The 19,976-nt window shown below is 41.2% G+C and overlaps 1 protein-coding gene across 5 annotated transcripts in view; it reads right to left on the reverse strand.

The window, feature by feature from the left end:
- prkcz (protein kinase C, zeta) overlaps positions 1-19,976 on the reverse strand; it is a 121,443-nt gene that overhangs the window by 10,202 nt on the left and 91,265 nt on the right. For all 5 annotated transcript variants that reach the window (XM_061687511.1, XM_061687494.1, XM_061687503.1 and 2 more), the window contains 3 exons: positions 16,465-16,544; positions 15,399-15,488; positions 3,110-3,225 (listed from right to left, as the gene is read on the reverse strand). In XM_061687511.1, coding sequence (XP_061543495.1) covers positions 3,110-3,225; positions 15,399-15,488; positions 16,465-16,544 — 286 coding nt within the window. The remainder of the gene's footprint in view (positions 1-3,109; positions 3,226-15,398; positions 15,489-16,464; positions 16,545-19,976) is intronic.

Below are 19,976 nucleotides of genomic sequence, written 5' to 3' on the forward strand. Positions count from 1 at the left end.
TTTTGAAAAGTTTCACATGCTGGCATAGTCCACGCGCATGCATTGTCTCTCGGTTACACTTTGTCAGTATACAGCTGAGTAAAGAAATTTGAGATTTCAGGCTCCAAATTGCCATTGTTATGTAAACGAATAACCAAAACTGCAGACATTTTCCGATAAAACTCACCTTCGAGACAGTTTTCGGCTCCAAAATGTCATGTAAACAGAAGGCCAAAATAATGCTGGTTGTTCCTCTAAGACCCACCCTCCTCCGCCACCTCATTATCTGACTGTTTCACATGGTGAGACAATCTTCTGATCCAATGGAAAATGTGGGCTGTCTTTGCCAAACTCTACTGCACTGACCTTGGCTTCACACCCTCATACCACTGTGATGGAACCTGTAATGGGATCCTGGACTTCCTCACACAAAGGCAGCTGAGAGTCCGAGCGGGAGCCAAATAGCGAGCATCCTCTCAGGAAGCACATGCTTAGGCTTCATCCTGAGCCCCCTGTTGGTCACACATTCAATACTGCACTGGCAGATTTAACAGCAACATAAGTGAGTCATCAAGCTCCCTTGTGCCGGTGAAGTTGTGGGTCCAACCAGCCTTGTGGTCTTCCCATATACTATGTATTATACAACAATCTGATTCAGAACCCGCATGACTTCAGAAAAGTGAAAGCAGTGGTGTAATGCACATTACTACATGAATGAACCTGAATAAGAACAGATTCACTAAACTCGTTTAGCAACATTACAGTGTTGGTCAGCCACCATTCCTACTTTTACGATAGCCACCAAGGACCCGGCAGGAGAAGAAATATGTTTCCCTGGGCTGTGGCTATGGCTTCTATTTTCAAAGACAGGGACTGGCATAGAAAGTCGAAATGCCTCTCTTCCCCTTCCCCTTCACCACACCATCCTGGCAAGAGCCCCCAGCAACCCGGGCTTTTAATGTAGCAATCTAAATCTCTAACATGGAGAGTTTACCCTTCTCTCTCTCTCTCTCTCAACAGTGCTTCACTTTTCTTTCTTCTTGTGCCAAGCCCATCAGGAGTGGGAGAGTGGGGAGACTGGTGAGCCTTTTGCATCACCCCCTCGTAGCGGAGTGGGCGACATGAGTCTCTCTCTCTCTCTCTCTCTCTCCCTGGTAACAGAGGGAAGAGACGGGGATGGGAAGATAAAATGCGGGCGGCAGCGAAGAGTCAAGCGCCTTCTTTTGATGCGCCTTAGTGTTTGATGCACGGTCGATATCGCCACTATTTGAACTGGCAGAGTGCTCTCCACCCCCACCATTCACCCCCCCGCCCTTCCCTCAGTGGAACCCGCTCAACATCCACCCTTTCCTCCTCAAAGGTCTGCCATGGACCACTGTCATCTAGTTCTGTCACACACGAGTTTGGCTGCTCCTCGCTGCAGCCGCTTAATGAGCTGACAGGCTCATCCGGCCCGATGCTGGTTTGAAGACGTGCATCACGTCAACAGCTGGCGTGTGAACGTTCAAAAGGTGAGAGAGTCAAAGACATCTGTTATGGGCTCAGAGCATGATGGGTATTTAATAAGGCTCCAATTAACACTGACAGATCCAGTTGCTACATGCACTGCCATAATCTGTGCAGTTGTATAGAAGGAAATAAAGTTCCTGAGCAGTTCCCATCACTTGACATTTAATCCAGACCTTGTTTTACAACCATAATTCTGGTTTTACGGGCATTATCATGGCATTCATTGAGAGGTTTGGTATACTGTATAATAAGAAGACCAGAACCAGAATATCATTGCCCGCGTGGGATCTATTGCTTTACTGAGGAGTCTCACAGTTGTATGACCTTGTGTGATGTGCACGCATCATTATCATTCAAACAAAGTTCATCAATTGACCGCATGTGAAACTAATCAGGTAGCTGCCACCTTTTCCACCTGTATAAATGCTCCCTTGCTCCTTTTCTACAGCATGGTACCTACACATCTTTTATCATAGCTTCCTGTGGTACTATTTTGAAGGAGAAAACCGGTACTGTATAACTGTTTTAGGGCTCTATTTTACACCATCCACATAGTTTGCAGTTTTTGTATGGTGCAGCCATCATTTCCTCACAGGTTCACTGCTGGAAAATTCCTCTCTCAAAACAGCCCCCCCAAAAAACCTTGAACCCACAAGAGGAACCTGAAGGATTTCAAGGGTGCAGTGCATACAAATGCAAGACTCCTAGAACACCTAGAGAGGGTGTTAATGACTGTTCACTCTGCTTAGGCCATACTTAAGGACAAATGTAGGGGACAAATAAGTGTTCTCTCTTTCTCTCGATGTGTGTATATATATATGTATATATATATATATATATACACACACACACAACTAAAATGTGAAACAGCTATCCAAAAATGTTGAAGATACATATACGAACAAAATTATTGGCACGCTTCCGTTGAAGGAATGAAAAACATGATGGTCACTAAAATATTTTCAAACAAACAATACAGGGATTTTCCAAAATGCATATTGACAAGATGCAAAGATTCTGGGAGAATGCCTTCTAGACAGATGAGACAAGACTGGAGCTTTTTTCATCCAGCACAGGGTGTCTTGAATCAGCGCAGGATATAGTGCAGTCTGGAGACTATCAAGGCATTCTAGACTCAAATGTGCTGTCGATTGTCAAAATAAACTGGTCTCAGCCACAGGTCTGCCTGATTGATTTTGATTATTTCATGTTCAGTTATTTCATTTTCAACAAATTATTTCTTTCTAATGCACTATTACTTAGTATCGCATTTTTTTTCTTTCATGGATCATTACCAGTATTTTTCCCCCCACCTGTATAATAAACAACAACCGGACCCAATGCGTATTGGTGTTTTTAAGTGTAAAGTCAGGGCAGCAAAATTGCTTTTGTTTTAAGTAATAACTGAACAGACTTTGCAAGACTACCAGCTGCCTATATTTATGGAATAAAGCCAATTTAAAAAAAAAAAAAAAAAAAAAAAAAAAAAGACAATGTCAACTGAGGGACACCTCTCTCACTCTCTCTGCCACACTTTTATATTATCACTCTCTCTCTGATAAACTAGTGGAAGAATATTACTTACTGGTTTGGTCATGACATTAGAAGAAGCGGTACTTACTCATCATCCGGTGTTAGCTGTACTGGCTCATTAGTAAACTGTGTGTCAAAGTTTTCAAGGCCATAGTCGTCTGAGATTTGAGGTTTGAAGGGTGGCGTCATATCCTTCTTCTCCAGCTTAATGGAAACAAACAACAACAACAAACGTAATGAATCAGTCTCTCCACCATGCTCTAATGTTTCAAATGAACATATACGTACACTGTACATACTATCAAAGTAGGTTTTGTTTATGGTACACTCTTCTTACGTTTCCATGCCAAATGCTATTTACTATTTATTGTCTTTGCCCAATGAAAAACACATTAGTATAGCAAATGCAGTCAACAATGTTTAACACAGACTAAATGGAAATGTTTTTTCGATGTCTAGCCCGTGCCATGCCCATTCAGTGTGTGGCGAGTTTTTGAATGATGATGTTCATATACAAGGTGCAGACAACAATATTCTCCTGCCTTTTGCACTTGCACATGTTCAGGTGTACTAACGGTTCTGAATAGAATTGCAAAAGCATCACAGAAGTGGGTTTACTGTATAACCTATCCATTATTATGGCTGTTAGTGCTACATAAGGACATCAAGTGACTATATTATTTTGCATCAATTGATCAGGTAGAAAAGGGCAGAATAGAGGTTGAAGTTGCAAAGCTATTTTACGCCAGTGATTCAGCCATGGAAATTCTGTCGAGCTTGTTTCCATGGTTTCTTATCATTCTCTCTCTTAAATGTGGACTGAGGACGTTCTCTGGGAAACAATGATTCAGACTGGCACTGATAATGGCAGGTTGCTTGAAGCCCTATTTTTCGTTTGATTTAAGAAATTCTGCAATATTTCCCAATATTTGATGCTTACTATCCAACTGTTACTTGCCAACAGTGGCTTAAATCATTTCTTAATTCAAAATTAAAGGGGAGTTTTCAGTGTAAAAACAAAAAAAAAACAAAAAAAAAACACAACACTTATCATACATGTTAATACTGGGCGCGGCACGGTGACCGACTGGTTAGCACATCTGCTTCACAGTTCGGAGGACCTGGGTTCAAATCCGGCCTCCCCTGTGTGGCGTTTGCATGTTTTCCTCGTGCCTGCATGGGTTTTCTCCGGGTACTCCGGTTTCCTCCCACATTCCAAAAATATGCATGGTAGGTTAATTGAGGACTCTAAATTGTCTGCAGTTGTGAATGTTTGGTTGTTTATATGTGCTGGCGACCAGTTCAGGGTGTACTCCGCCTCTAGCCCAGAGTCAGTTGGGATGTGACCCTCGTGAGGATTCGCTGTATGAGAAATGGATGGATGGATACTGTCTGTATGACCTGCCAGTAGAATATTATTAAAATAATCTTTATAAACCATCCCTCATCTCCATCTCCATCTTATGCCACAAATTTTATTTTAGCTATTATAAGCGGTCCAGAAAATGGATGGACGGATGGATTTTAAAACTTGTCCTGCCACGACCAGAAAAACCTATCAGAGACTGTTGTGCCAGAGGGCGTCACCGAAAAGGTGCGTCAATCATTGCTGTGCACACACACGCCCTTGCACACTCATAACATGCACAAACAGTCTGCCGCACACAGCAGCCTCGCACTTATAGTTTTCTTTTCTTGTCTCTTGAGACAAAACAGGGGTAAACATGTAACGGTGGTGTCCTACGCAGGCGGTTCAGAAAATAAAATCTTGAAAAGAACTCAACAAGGCACGGTGGCCGACTGGTTAGAGCGTCAGCCTCACAGTTCTGAGGACTCTGGTTCAATCCCCGGCCCCGACTGTGTGGCGTTTGCATGTTCTCCCCGTGCCTGCGTGGGTTTTCTCCGGGCACTCCGGTTTCCGCCCACATCCCAAAAACATGCATAAATTGGAGACTCTAAATTGCCCGTAGGTGTGCATGTGAGTGCGAATGGTTGTCTGTTTGTATGTGCCCTGCGATTGGCTGGCAACCAGTTCAGGGTGTACCCCGCCTCCTGCCCGATGACAGCTGGGATAGGCTCCAGCACGCCCGTGACCCTAGTGAGGATAAGCGGCTCAGAAAATGGATGGATGGAGAACTCAACAAAGTGCTACCGATTATGAAAGAAGAATAGTCAGAGAATAAGGAGCGTTTCAAGCTCTTGTACAGTACGTTTACATGTTTCCGCCTTGTTCAGGAACAATCACATCTAGCTTGTTTTGTTGTAGTTTTCTGTATATATTTGTGTTTAGTTCCTTCAAAGCTCTTGATCTTCCTGCTCCTTTGTAGGCTGTTTCTATGCTTCATTAGAAATACAGGTTCTAAGTATTTGGTGAGAAGAGCTTCAAACAAATGGTGACTTTCTCCTCCAGTCCCTACTCATATCTCCTGGGAGGTATACCAGAAAGGAGTTTCAGCAAACTCTTAGTCTAAATCTGATCTCTGAGTTGACTTCCTCAGAAACTCTTTGAGTATTTGGTTCCAGGACCGCTGAGCTGAATTAGTTCAACCAACTGGTAGTTAAGCGCATGCGCGACCACAACAAAAAGACATTATCAATGGAGCTCTCATATCTCGATGCATCATGTCAAGTGACTTACGCCCCCCTTGAAATAGGAGCCGCTGCTGTGAGGTTATAGTGACTATGAAAATATATTATGTAAAAAAACAAAAAAAACAAGACTGCTGCGCCAGCGAAGGAACAACTTGACAAATGACTTGGGAGCAATTTGTTGCATGAATGTGGAACTTAGAATGCATTATTTGTTGCACTAACAACATTTAATCACACTTTAAATTGTACCATATAGGTGGAAAGGTGCTGTATTGATGTTTTGTTTTTGGATTATCTGATTTTTGTCTAGGTGCAATCCGGCATCAGTAAAGCGTACAGCACTTGAAAGTAGTTTAAAATGAAATACAAAAACATCATTCCGACAGGCAAGGAATTTTGCTTGGCCATGATTGGACCTCACTTAGGTTTTATTCATGCTAATTAACATTTGACAATTGATTAATTCAATATTCAACAGATCTTAATTGAACACAATTGTATACACATTTATGTCATTGATTTGTAGACCAAAATGTAACTGTCTATATCAGTGTTTCCCAACCTTTATTGAGCCAAGACACCCATGTTACCTGAGAAAAATCTCATGGCACACAACAAAACAAAAATGTCACAAAAAGGATAAATACCAAAATAAGAATTATCCATCCATCCATTTTCTGAACCGCTTTTCCTCATGAGGGTCGCGGGTGTGCTGGCGCCTATCTCAGCTGACTTCGGGTGGGAGGCAGGGTACATCCTGAACTGGTCGCCAGCCAATTGCAGGGCACATAGACACTGGTGGCCCGGGGGCCAGATCCAGCCCACCACATCATTTTATGTGGTCCGCGAAAGCGAATCAAAATTGATAATTGTGTTCCAATGTAATAACGTTACCAATCCCGCTTTGAAAATAAATGCAGTAGTTAAAAACATGTTTTTTATAGGCTTCTGATTTTGCAACTAGTTATTCATCAATTTGTTGTGTATATCTAATTATATGAGGTGATAATTCCTTCATACGGGTTCAAAGTCATAAAGGCCCTCCGAGGACGTAACTAACGTGGCCCGTGACAAAAATGAGTTTGACACCTCTGATAGACAAACAACCACTCATACTCACATTAAAACCTTGGAACAGTTTAAGAGTCTTCAATTAACCTACCATGCATGTTTTTGGAATGTGGGAGGAAACCGGAGTACCTGGAGAAAACCCACGCAGGCACGGGGAGAACATGCAAACTCCACACAGGGGAGGCCGGATTTGAACCCGGGTCCTCAGAAGTGTGAGGCAGGTGTGCTAACCAGTCGCTCATCGTGCCACCAAAATAAGTATAATCTCGTCTCAATTTACTCACAGATTGATTTACTTAATGTGACATCTTGGCCTGTTTAATGGAACACAAAGCTGATATACTGAAATGTGCAAATTACCATCATGGCTCATAAGAAGCACACACTTCAATTAAGCACCATTTAAGCAAGCACTTTTAGAGGTTCTTAATCTCTCTCTCTTGATCTCGTCATCGTATAGGAGGCAGGGAAGCCTATCTCCATAAAAGCAAGAAGATTAACGTTAGGATAGGGCTGTTGGTCTGTATTTCACTCATCTGAATTAGTTATGCATAGTGGCGTTCATGTTGTATTTGTTATGGTCTGGATTCATTCTCAGGCAATTTTACATTTAGATGCTAAAGCTGAAACAATATGCAAATTTCAAAGCATGTCTATGTATGGCCAAAATTATCATGTTTTTTTTCACAAAATCGCTAAAATACTAGTGATGCATTGAAAGGAAAATTCTTGGCCGAAACTGAAAACTGAGGCCAAAAACTGAAACAAAGAGAGAAATTATTATGCCAATTATTAGCAAAATTGCATCTATGGCTATGACTGTTTACTAACCTAGAACTGGGCAACATGGTTGGGTGGGGGGGGGAGCATCGATATATTTTCTCATATTGTCCAATCGCAATTACTATTACGATTTGTTATTGTTTTCAAACAGTTAGCCATTGGTGGCTAGATTTCAGCAGTGGTGGGGGACATTTTCTTCCCCACTAGCCACTTTGGCGGGTTGAATTACATGTCTTCTTAGCTCCAGTGTCTCCTCATGGGAGCCTCCATGCTAGGATGTGTGTTCGGTCTGCTCATGGGAATGTCATTTTGCAGTTTCCCCGTAGCCCGGAGCACAGGGCTTGGCACAATGTGGGGAGTCCAACCCAGTCTTCTCCGGTCATTGTGGTCTTTGCAGCGGCATCCTCTTTGGCCGCGGGTGGCGGCACCTCTCAGTGTTGATGGGTTCCACAAGTTTGTCTTTCCTCACCTGGATCTTCAGTGCCTTCTCATGTCTACACACTATTAATCAATGTGCTGTGTGCGTATATACGTGCGGGTTTGCATGTTCATGTAGGTGTGTTTTGGGTTTGATTGTGGCAGTGGGAGGGGTGGGTATATTTATTTTCTTCTTTTTATACTTGTCATTTTTTGCCAGTTTTAATTTCTGTAAAGCACTTTGTGTTGCATTTAAATGTATGAAAAGTGTTAAATAAACAAATGTTATTATTTTCCAGTGAGGGTAGGACTCAGCCAAGGCTGCCCTTTGTCACCAATTCTGTTCATAACCTTTATGGACAGAATTTCTAGGCACAGCCAAGGTGTTGAAGGGGTCTGGTTTGGTGACCTCAGTATTGTGTTTTTGCTTTTTGCTAATTGTGTGGTTCTGTTGGCTTCGTCATGCCGCAATCTTCAACTCTCACTGGATTGGTTCGCAGTCGAGTGTGAAGCGGTTGGGATGAGAATCAGCACGTCCAAATCTGAAACTATGGTACTCAGTTGGAAAAAGCGTGGAGTGCCCTCTCCTGAGCTGGGTGATTCTTTTACTCGCTTTTTTTTAGCTTCACTAATTCACTGCCAGCCCTCCCAATTAATATGGATATTTGACTTCTATAGCCGTCAATGGGAGTGAATGAGTTTTTTAAAATGTGTGTAGCTCCATGTGTGCACCGCACCACACTGCCCCTAAGAGGCCAAGGTGTGCACAGCAGGAACAACAGATACAGACACATCTCAATAAATTGGAATGTCCATCCATTTTCTGAGCCGCTTATCCTCACAAGGGTCGCGGGAGTGCTGCAGCATATCCCAGCTATCTTCGGGCAGGAGGCGGTGTACACCCTGAACTGGTTGCCAGCCAATCGCAGGACACATACAAACAAACAACCATTCGCACTCACATTCACACCTACGGGCAATTTAGAGTCTTCAATCAACCTACCATGCATGTTTTTGGGATGTGGGAGGAAACCGGAGTGTCCCGGAGGCACGGGGAGAACATGCAAACTCCACACAGGCGGGGCTGGGGTTTGAACCCAGTTCCTCAGAACTGTGAGGCAGACGCTCTAACCAGTCGACCAACGTGCCAATTTACAGTCATCGCTGTACATAAAATATGTCAATTAGACTTTTACGAGCAATGTAGCATTGCTTAAGTACAGTCACCGGAGTCCTCGATCGTGTAAACAAAATAAAAAGCAATCCTCCGGTCGGAATGTATTTATTCTAATTTATTGAGACCCAGTAATGGGGACGGTTAATGCTTTTTTTTGTACTGTGGATAATTGGTATTCCTGCCATTTGGCAGCTGCTGAAAGTAACTAAAAAGTTACTTTTTCCTAACTTAGTTACTTTTGAAATCAAGTAATGAGTAAAGTAACTAAGTTACTTTTCAGCTCGAGTAATCAATAAAGTTAAAATTAAGTTACTTTTTCAAGGTAACTCTGGCAACACTGTCTGCAGGGTTCTGTTGCACAATTCATGTAGGTATGTCATCTCAACTAATTTATTGAGATGTACCTGGAATCATTGCAAATGATCAATTTCATCAAGCTTGACACTTGCATGGCAATACAGAACCTTGCATTTGGAAAAGGGATGAAAGGGGGAGGCAGGTAAATGATATTCAAATGTGTCATCTCTTCAGAGAGTAAAGCCGCATCCTGGGGAGCTGTCTGATGAATATTAATACATAGTAACAACAGTAGCAGTGTGCCAGGCCTGTCAGGACCGGAGACAGGCTTCTCGTTTTGAGGGCAGAGAGCGTCGCTTCTCTACCTCTCAAAGTTTTGTCAACTTGTTTTCCCTCTGCACTACATAGGGGCTGGTTGTTGCACTCAAGAATCATTCCTGCTTTGATATCCTTCCCCAGTTTGCCTTTGGTGTGTACTTCACAACCACTATGGCAGCACAAATTAACACACTGCCGATGATTTCCCTCTCAATGCATTACTACCAGACTTTCTTAAACTTAGTCCCACTAGGGACACAGCAACCACAGAGACATTGCAATGGCGCTAATTTGTATAAAGGACCATATTAGTGATGCTCTAAATGCGGAACTGAAAACAAATGCCTTAAAAGCTGATGAAGCACAATGAATATATGAACGAATGATATGAAACAAGAGTGTTAACTGATATATTTCACTCCCTTAACCGTTTTTCACAGCTCTCTGTGAAGTTGCAGTTTGCAACCTTGGCAATGCTAAGTGGCAATGATGCTCCTAAAAGCACAGGGATTTATTGGTTGCTACTTTATGCACGCAGCAATTTCACGTGCGGTGTTAAGCTGGCAAGTGAATTTCCGGTCGGCATATGAATGCATACTAACAATAATAGAAACGTTTAAAAAAAAAAAAAAAAAAAAAAAACAGTTGATGGTGAACATAGCAGCACACCATAATGTTGGGTGGAGGAGCTATCTCTTTGTCTTTGAAAAAGAAAACTTTTGACACCATTTTGACCTACAAAATAGTAACATCCAACTATTGAATACACAGCCCTGCCCAAGGGGATGTTCTTCTTCCTGCAATCCATGAAGACTGACGCACACCAAGCGATGCAGCCGAATACGACTCAAGTGAACCATTGCGAAAAAATTTTGTTGCTTTTGATTTGTAAATTGTCGACTCTTCGCCACACACCAAGCAATTGACCACCACACGTCTAAAGACGCAATGTAACAGAAAAACTGCAACCTTGTATCGGATTTTGATGCTCCACATACAATAAATATACAATACTGTACTGTACTATTCTTTTATTGAACCACAGAAACATGGTGCGATAGTCAAGGAAGAAACAGATGGCCGCAAAGAAGAGGAAATGGGTGAGAATAAGGAGGGAGTGGGGATATTTTGAGAGGCTGTTGGCAGTTATAGATCACCCCACTGACTGCACCCGTACATTTGGAGACAGACTTTCCATGCTTTGCTTTCTAGCCAAAGGTAAATATAAAATTGTAAATATAGTTGAGTATTATTGTAAATCCCAATACATATACTGAATTGCCTGACTGGGTCTCGCTTACATTAAAACCCAGGAAACATGTTTTTGGGTGAAAGCTGTTGTGCATTTCTGAATTGCTGTTACATCTGCAATGTTGTGATGCCCTTCACCGTCAATTAAAATTCTGAATCAGAGCAAAACCTCATGCAAAGTAGTAGTACCAAAACCCCTGACAGTTAAGTCCGTTTCGGCCGTGTCGCTCGGTGTGCGGTGGGCCTAATCAACAAGGCCAAGGCACATCTGACAGATGGTAGGGATGACCATGTGCTTGCATGATTTAACCATCTTAGCACTACCTTCTACAGCCTTTTCTTATTATTATTTTCTTTCTTCTTAATGTATTGTATGGTACTCTTATTCATGGCATAATGGCGGGGATACCACGGCGTAACCTTTTCCTCCTTTGAGCATATCCAGGAGGTTTAGCTCCTCCTGGGGTGTCGTAAATTTATTCTGGTTCTTGTGGTGGTTGCCAGATGCCTTAGAAGGAATTATCCATCCATTTTCTGAGCCGCTTCTCCTCACTAGGGTCGCGGGCGTGCTGGAGCCTATCCTGAGGCGGGGTACACCCTGAACTGGTTGCCAGCCAATTGTAGGGCACACAACCATTTGCACTCACATTCACACCTATGGGCAATTTAGAGTCTCCAATTCATGCATGTTTTGGGGATGTGGGAGGAAACCGGAGTGCCCGGAGAAAACCCACGCAGGCACGGGGAGAACATGCAAACTCCACACAGGCGGGGCCGGGGATTGAACCCGGGTCCTCAGAACTGTGAGGCTGACGCTCTAACCAGTCGTCCACCGTGCCGCCAGAAGGAATTATATTACAGAAATAGTATTATCATACAAGGACATCGCAAATGTGTCTTTAGTGTCCAACCTGTCATACATGTCATCATATGCCTCTTGTTTGGCCTTTGCCACCTCTACCTTTGCCCTACATTGCATCACAATGTATTTCTTTCACCTCTCCTCAGTCCTCTCAGTGTCCCACTTCTTCTTAGCTAACCTCTTTCCTTGCATGATTTCCTGTACTGTGAGGTTCCACCACCAAGTCTCCTTCTCCCCTTTCCTGCCAGAAGTTACACCAAGTACTCTCCTGCCTGTTTCTCTCATCACCTTGGCTGTAGTGGTCCAGTCTTCTGGAAGCTCCTCCTGTCCACCAAGAGCATGTCTAACCTCTTCCTGAAAAGCAACACTCTAAAGATTTCTCAGCTACCACCACATGGTTCTCTGCTCTGCCTTTGTCTTCCTAATCGTCCTCCCCACCACCAGAGTCATCTTACACACCACCATCCTATGCTGTCTAGCCACACTCTCCCCTACCACTACCTTACAGTCAGTAACCTCCTTCAGATTACATCGTCTGGACAAAATGTAATCCACCTGCATGCTTCTACCTCCGCTCTTGTAGGTCAACCTATGTTCCTGCCTTTTCTGGGAAAAAGTGTTCACTACAGCCATTTCCATCCTTTTTGCAAAGTCTACCACCATCTGTCCCTCCAAATTCCTTTCCTGGATGCCGTACTTACCCATCACTTCTTCATCACCCCTGTTTCCTTCACGAACCTGTCCATTACAATCTGCACCAATCACGAATCTCTCTCTGTCTGGGATGCTCAGAAGTACTTCGTCTAGCTCCTTCCAGAATTTCTCTTTCACCTCTAGGTCTCATCCGAACTGTGGGGCATAGCCACTGATCACATTATACATAGCACCCTCAAGTCCAAGTTTCAGCCTCATCACTCGATCTGATACTAGTTTCACTGCCAAAACATTCTTAGCCAACTCTTCTTTTAAAATAACCCCAACTAAATTTCTCGTCCCATCTACACCATGGTAAAATAATTAATAATAATTACCTAAATAACCTAATACAACTACAGTACAACAGGTTGTAGGTGAGCCAGATGAAATTTTAATTGTTAGTACATTTTTGAACTACAAACATGATTGTAGACAAACACTGTATCACATCAGACATCATTCTTTGCAGGAGGAATAAAATTCGGGTTCATACCAAGTTATAAAAAAAAAGTAAATAAATAAAAATACAAAAGCATGCTGGGCATATATTTAGTTAGTTAGTGCTCTCAATGCCATGAGGCACATTAGGCCGCAATTGCAGTTTCTGTAATGTGTAGTTTTTTACGGGAGCAGGTGATTGGCCTACTGCCCAACCCAGCACCATCCAAGTACTAACCAGGACCGACCCTGCTTAGCTTCCGAGATCGGATGAGATCTGGCAGCATGTGGAGATTGGGCCGGTGGATATATTTAGCACCATGAAATGCAAATACTGGCCTACTCCTTATTTAATGTGTAAACCCATCTCAGATCAGTTTTTGTGACAGATTATATATATATATTTTTAAATAACTCTTCCAATAAAGAACTTGGTAGCTTATATTAGGGATGGGCATTTGCTATTTTTTCTTGATTATGTAGAAAATGAATAATAAGTCTATTCATTGTTTTTTTTTAAGTAGTGCAGTGCCATGAAAAAGCATTTACCACCTTCCTATTATCTGATTAGTTTGTCTTTGTGAGATTAAAATTGGTTTGATGGTAAGAAACGAAATGTGATACTCATCCACACCCCATAAAACAATCAGAAATCAGAAAGGGGGCAAATACTTTTTCAAGGCGCTATTGCATGCTCATCTGCACATAACTGATGTCATGCTGTTTCTTTACTCTGCAAATTAGATGATACTGAATCAACTGTGCCTCTGCTGGCTGCAGCAGAGTGGTGCCCTCCATTGTCCATTAATTGCTTCAAGAGACATTTAATCAACAATCAATTCCACACACTGAAAATAATTATTGATGATCAATTAATACTGTATGTCCCTAGTTTGTATTCCTCTTGTACATTTTTAGTCAATCATCAGCTGAAAACATTACATTAAATATCCAAGGTTGCCTGCAATTGACGCATTAAAACAGTAGTGTTATATTAACATCATAGAATTTGATCTTGATCTTTACTTATTCTTTGGTGGCAGAGACTGGTTAAGGCACCAACTCAATCCAATACCAAATAATCAAATGTTAATTTGTAGTAAATGCCCATAGTTTAAGAACATAAGCTACATTGCCCCCTATTTTTTTCCATTTATATATATTAGCTTTGTCTTTGCCTTTTCAATGTATGTAATATAGTGTTGCCACAGTTACCTTGAAAAAGTAACGTAGTTACTTAAGGATTACTTGATCTTAAAAGTAATTTAGTTACTTTACTGATTACCTTATTTCAAAAGTAACTAAGTTAGAAAAAAGTAACTTTTCTTTTCAGCCAAGTGGCAGGAATACCACTTATCCACAGTACAAAAAAAGCATTGGCTTAACCGTACCCATTACTAACCACAAAAGTTACAGAATCATGTCATCAACATGAAGGAATAACTTAGTTAATATAGCTAATATTAGTGTAGTTGAAGCGACATTAAATCAGCAACTTAGTGCAGACTTGATATGCCAACACAATACAGTAAATACCTAAACGTAAACAAGCACACCATTCTCAGTACACTGCCGATTGTGGTCCATGAAAGCAACTGTGTGTGTCTGTGTGTGTGTGCCTTTGTGCGTGCGTGTACGTAAACGTGAAAGTGAGACACAAAAACGCACGCACACACACACACCATTGCTCCCACCACAGTAATTTTGATGCGAAGAGCAAGAAAACTTTTTTTTCTTACGTGAAGTCAGCCGTGCAGCGCGTTCAACCAGTTCACAGACGAAGTTGAGTTCTCCCTTTTCCTTGTAAATGTTATTTAAGATAATTATTGTAAGTCTTTCAGTGAGTCAGTCCTTACCCTCCATGACCGGTTGATGATCGCGCACTCAGTATGAATAATTAACCCACAATGCATTGCGCGTTTAACACGGCAGTAAAACTGTCTTCTTAATGTGGAACTAAAAAGTTAACAACAATCAAATACACTCTTTTACTCAGGAAAATAAGAAAAATAGTGTGGCGACTGAAATCGTGCATTTCTTTGCACTTTTATACTACTGCACCATCACTGTGCATTGTGTAATAAACAATCACTTTCTCCTATTTGTCTGAAAAAACGGTGGTCTTGATTAGATGCTTCTGCACATTTAGACTGCTCTTTGATTGACTCACCAGCTACAAAGTACTATTTGGTGAGAGATATTGATGACGCAAAAGTAACTACTGTTGGATTGAAGAAGTAACTGTAGTCTAATTACTTCCCCGGAAAAGTAACATGTTACTTTGCTCATTACACAAAATGGCGGATTTTTGGACTAACGTGTTAGTTTGTTACTTTGTAATGCGTTACCAGCAACACTGGTAATGTAATATTAGTTTTTTTTAATCATTTATATTATTTTTAATGAAACATCACATTATATGTTACGTTTGTATTTCAAATCCACTGAAGACCACAGTGTCTCTATAACGCTTACCTGCTCCCAGTCTATACTTCGGAAAAATGTGTGGGACTTGATATCCGTGAAGCCTGTCTGGACCTGGCAACCCAGCCGCTCCTTGGGATCCTGTTGAAACCAAGACAGCTGTTCAAAAATCTGAACTGGAGCAACTATATTCTATCCGATAGCAAAATAATCCCAACAATGTCACATCTGGACTCCCAATATCTCCCCAAACCTAAATGCAGCCTCACATGGAAAGTAAATGAGTCTGAATGGGGAGGCTATTTCAGGATTCAGATGTTATAGTTCTTGAGAGAAGGAAGCTATGTGGAAAACAAATAGTATTTTTGTTTCATCATGTACATGTGCTTGGACTGAGCTCATTTTACCACTACAATTACATAATCACAAATCAGAGCATTACAGACATACATACAGCAAGTTTTGTGCAAATGTTACTCAGGGTGGACGGCTGATTCATCCACATTTGTGAGTGAGTATTTCCGTAAGCAGTGTGGTGTTTGTGGGTTGAAGATAACCAAGTGCAAAGGTTAGAACTTGCTTAAAAGACGTGCTTATGGATGTTTGTTATTCATTTTGTGGAGTTTGGCTGCACTTACAATTAGAAAGACCTCCCTCCTACTGAATATCTTTCTCTACCCTTAAGTTGCTGAGACTTATCCTGTGTGGTGAGACACATGACCTGGAGGTGAGGTGCCTCCTACTGAAAATCCTTTTTTTTTAAAAACTAGTTTAGTGAACATTTTATAAGATACTGAATAACATTTATATGATTTCTTTTGAGGTTTGCAGGTGAACCTTAGAGATTCACAGTCTGTAAAGAAACTGTTCACAAAAAAAAATATATATATAAATGAATAATGAAAGTGTGTATGGAGAAGTAGTTGGTATATCTGCGGTGATACTCTTTAACATGAGCATATTATGTAAAGTATACATATTTTGTCCTATCCCCTATAAGGTTATTTTAATTTTAATGCATTTGCTGCCCATAACAAACAGCCCAATTTCCTGGCTATGCTCTCACATGCTGTCTTGAGAAAGCAGAAGAAGGGCTGCTTTGGTCGGGGACTCTCACCTTGTTCAGAAAACCCTTGAGCACGCTGGCAGCTTTCACTGACAGAGACCTTGGGATGCGAATAGGCTTCTCAAGAATAACTGTTGGAAAAAGAGGACAGCAACAAAAGAATCGTGAGAGGGAAAGAGAGAGAAAAAGACAATCATGAGGGGCGGTGGAGGATGATTCACAGTCCAAACTGCCTGTGGGTCACCATGTCTGCTGAGTGGGAGTCCAAGGAAGAGAGGAGACACAGAAAATTCTATTCTGTTGGTTCTTTCTATTGTGATGGTGCACACATAGGTTTGACACTCCTGCATCTCAGCAGTGATAAACTAACAAAAACAACAACAAGGGTCTAAAAACTGAGATGTTCCCCTCAATGTGTTGGTTCACATATTTGTACATCATTCTAACCAGTCCTTCATTTACTGTACATTCCAAAATGATGTAACTGGTAGATGTTATAAAGAACATACTCCAATCAGTAATATTAAACTTAAACCATTAGGAAATAGCGTACTGCTAATTTACTTCCTAGTTCCTAATGCACAACTAGCAAATAATTGGCAAATACATGAATGAGCAAATGTATCAGAGAGAAGAAACTAATTCAATACTGCCCAATCTGCCTGCTCAGCATCACCTAGCACAACTCTATCTACTACCCCAGTCATTATGACGTCGAGCGTCTGAAGCTGGCACATGCAGCACTGATACCCAAAGCAAGACCTGGCGCATGGTGTAGCTCAGTGGCATATGGGTGAGCAGCTCCTACAGGGAAACACTTGATATCTGTTAGAAGGCCTGTATCCAGGAACCTGCTGTTCTACCAGCAAATCCAGACTGCTATCCTGGTGGCAGATGCTAGCTACTGTGCCTCTCTATGCTACTGACAGTCACCGCATAGACATATTGCATTATGGAGGAATTTGTGTTCTGAAAAGCTGGGAGGAAGAGGAGGAGAGTGTGATGGGGGATGTGCAATGCAAGGGTACCAAATGGCTTGAGGAAACAAAAACAAGAAAATTAAAGACTTAATTAGATGTATTAATATAGCAATGTAGTTCATCTAGCGTGAAGGTGTGATCATCAATGTTTGCCCCCCACCCATATGTCTGCTTCCATTAAAGCTGGGAATTGCTTGTGCAGCTACGTATAGTACATGCAAGTCAGTGCAATGTATATTGTCAAGTCCCAACTACTTCAGCGTAGTGCTGTCAAATCTCTTAACTAGATGAAAAGGTCGTCCACCCATCGGATGGAAAACTGGTCACAAAAGGGGTATAGTGGCCAGAACAAATCATAGACGCAAATCTTGTATATTGTTAGTTTTTTTATAGTCTAAATATTGTTAAAGAGAGAGATTATAATCAATAAAGGTGACATTATAGAACATTTACTTTTTAATGGCTTTTATACAATTAGTTGGTTCTCTGGTGTGGCTTCCTCCTAATTCCTGTTTTTGAAAAAGGGTCTTTGGAGGGATTTTTGCCGGGTATTCTGGCTTACTCCCACATTCCTAAAACATGCATGTGAGGTTCATTTAAGACTATAAATTGTCCATAGGTGTGAATGCGAGTGTGAATAGTTGTATGTAGACTTTACACCGATCTTATCGGCCTGATAGGTATTGGCCAATAATTAGCATTTGATGCTGATCGGCTTTAATGTCATAATTTGCCGATCCGATCAATGCAACGCAAAAGACATTTACTTCACGGCGCCATTGTGTACGGTATATTTGAATCCAAAAGCTAGTTTAATTTTAGCCTTGTCACATGTCTTTTGACGTAGTACTGTAAATATCTGCCCACCAATAAAGTAATTAAAAATGTTTTAAAAAACGTCAGTGGTGTGGGACAGACAACACGTCTGAGACAGACAACACGTAATGCCCGGATCAATCTTTCACGATTGCACTATGTCAGACTACTGCAATAAAATGTTGTATTCCGATACCACCGCATCCCGTTTTTTACGATCACTGGGCTTTATCGTGTCAACGCAACCGGATACACTCGTTACCACCGCCACGACAACAACAATCGATCGCGTTGTGTGTATCATAAGAACTAAATGGGGAAAAACGTGTGTTGGTGGTCACCGGTGCTCGAGAGAGGACTTTACTTCAAGGATTGTTTGCGGTATGTTCCCGTACTTCTAATACGATACGGCTCGCAAGCAGGCAACATAACGTTATGTAGCCTAGTAAGCTACTGCTAGCACTAACGGTTGTACCGGCGTTCTGTCGAATCATGCTGTAAAGTTCCGGTGTGTATGAAGTAATGTAATTACAAAAAAGTAATTTAATTACAGTAAGTTAGCACCCATTATTTCTGTCATGTTGAAATGTTGGTTTGACCTGACTGATTAGAATACACGCCCTGACTCGAGCAGTGATTTGAAACCTTTATGGAGCCAAGGCACATATTTTACATTTGAAAAATCTCACGGCACACCAACAAACACAAATGTGACAAAAAGTGGATACATTAATTACTGTATGTACTTGCTACCATCTAATACAAGAGCATGTATGTGTTCTATCTGTCACTACGCCTCACTGGCATAAATAGATGAACAAAGATATATTTATTGTAAATATAATTTTTTGAGCAATTAAGAAAATGAACAAGTCATTTAAATAGACACATTGCTCCATCTTGTGATCGGATCGGTGATTGGTTATCGTTTTTTTAAACTCGCTGATCGGCCCCAAAAATCCTGATTGTGTAAAGCCTAGTTATATGTGCACTGTGATCGGAATAATCAGAATATCAGAGTCCTTTCAGTTCAGTTCAGTTTTAAACTGTGGGAAAAAAAGCATAATCTGAAAAAAATGTAAAGACGAAGAAGGGTAACAGTGATGGCTAACAGGAATAATGTGATTTGACCCTACGACAGATGTAGAACCTGCATCTCTGTCCTGGCTACCTGGTACAAAATGGCTTAGTAAAAGAAGTCTACAATATTAAGAATAGAATAATCATGTCCATCATCATCAAAGTTATGGGTGCGCACATAACTTGTTGTTATATTTTGCTATTAACAGTGGTAGACGTTACTTTACAATTAAAAGTGTTACGACAGTTAAAAATGTCCCTGTAAAGCAAAGATAAATGTCTTGTACAGTAAATTTGACACACCACAGAGTGTTGTTAACAACTGAAAAATATAAAATGAGGCTTTAAAATAATGAAAAATCAGGCTGTTACTGCCATCTCAAATACAGATAGCAGTGTGTAAATGCACTATGAAAACGATGGTAAGCCTACTCAATGTAAATTCATACAAGGAGGTTCACCTTCACAATTGATTAGTTACTGTAAAATATAATCATAAAATAAGCACACAAGCCAAATTACAATCATCGGTAAGAACACAATGTGACTGCCGAACGGTCACCCAACCACGTCACTAGGCAGCTCAAGTTCTTACATAGTGGGGAAGGGGTGAGTCATGCCAGATGCCCAAGTGCGTCACTTAGCCCCGTTTTAGCCACACCCAAAAAAATAAAATAAAATAAATCA

Source organism: Phycodurus eques, chromosome 1, assembly GCF_024500275.1.
Source record: "Phycodurus eques isolate BA_2022a chromosome 1, UOR_Pequ_1.1, whole genome shotgun sequence".
In the NCBI taxonomy this organism is placed as follows: Eukaryota; Metazoa; Chordata; class Actinopteri; order Syngnathiformes; family Syngnathidae; genus Phycodurus; species Phycodurus eques.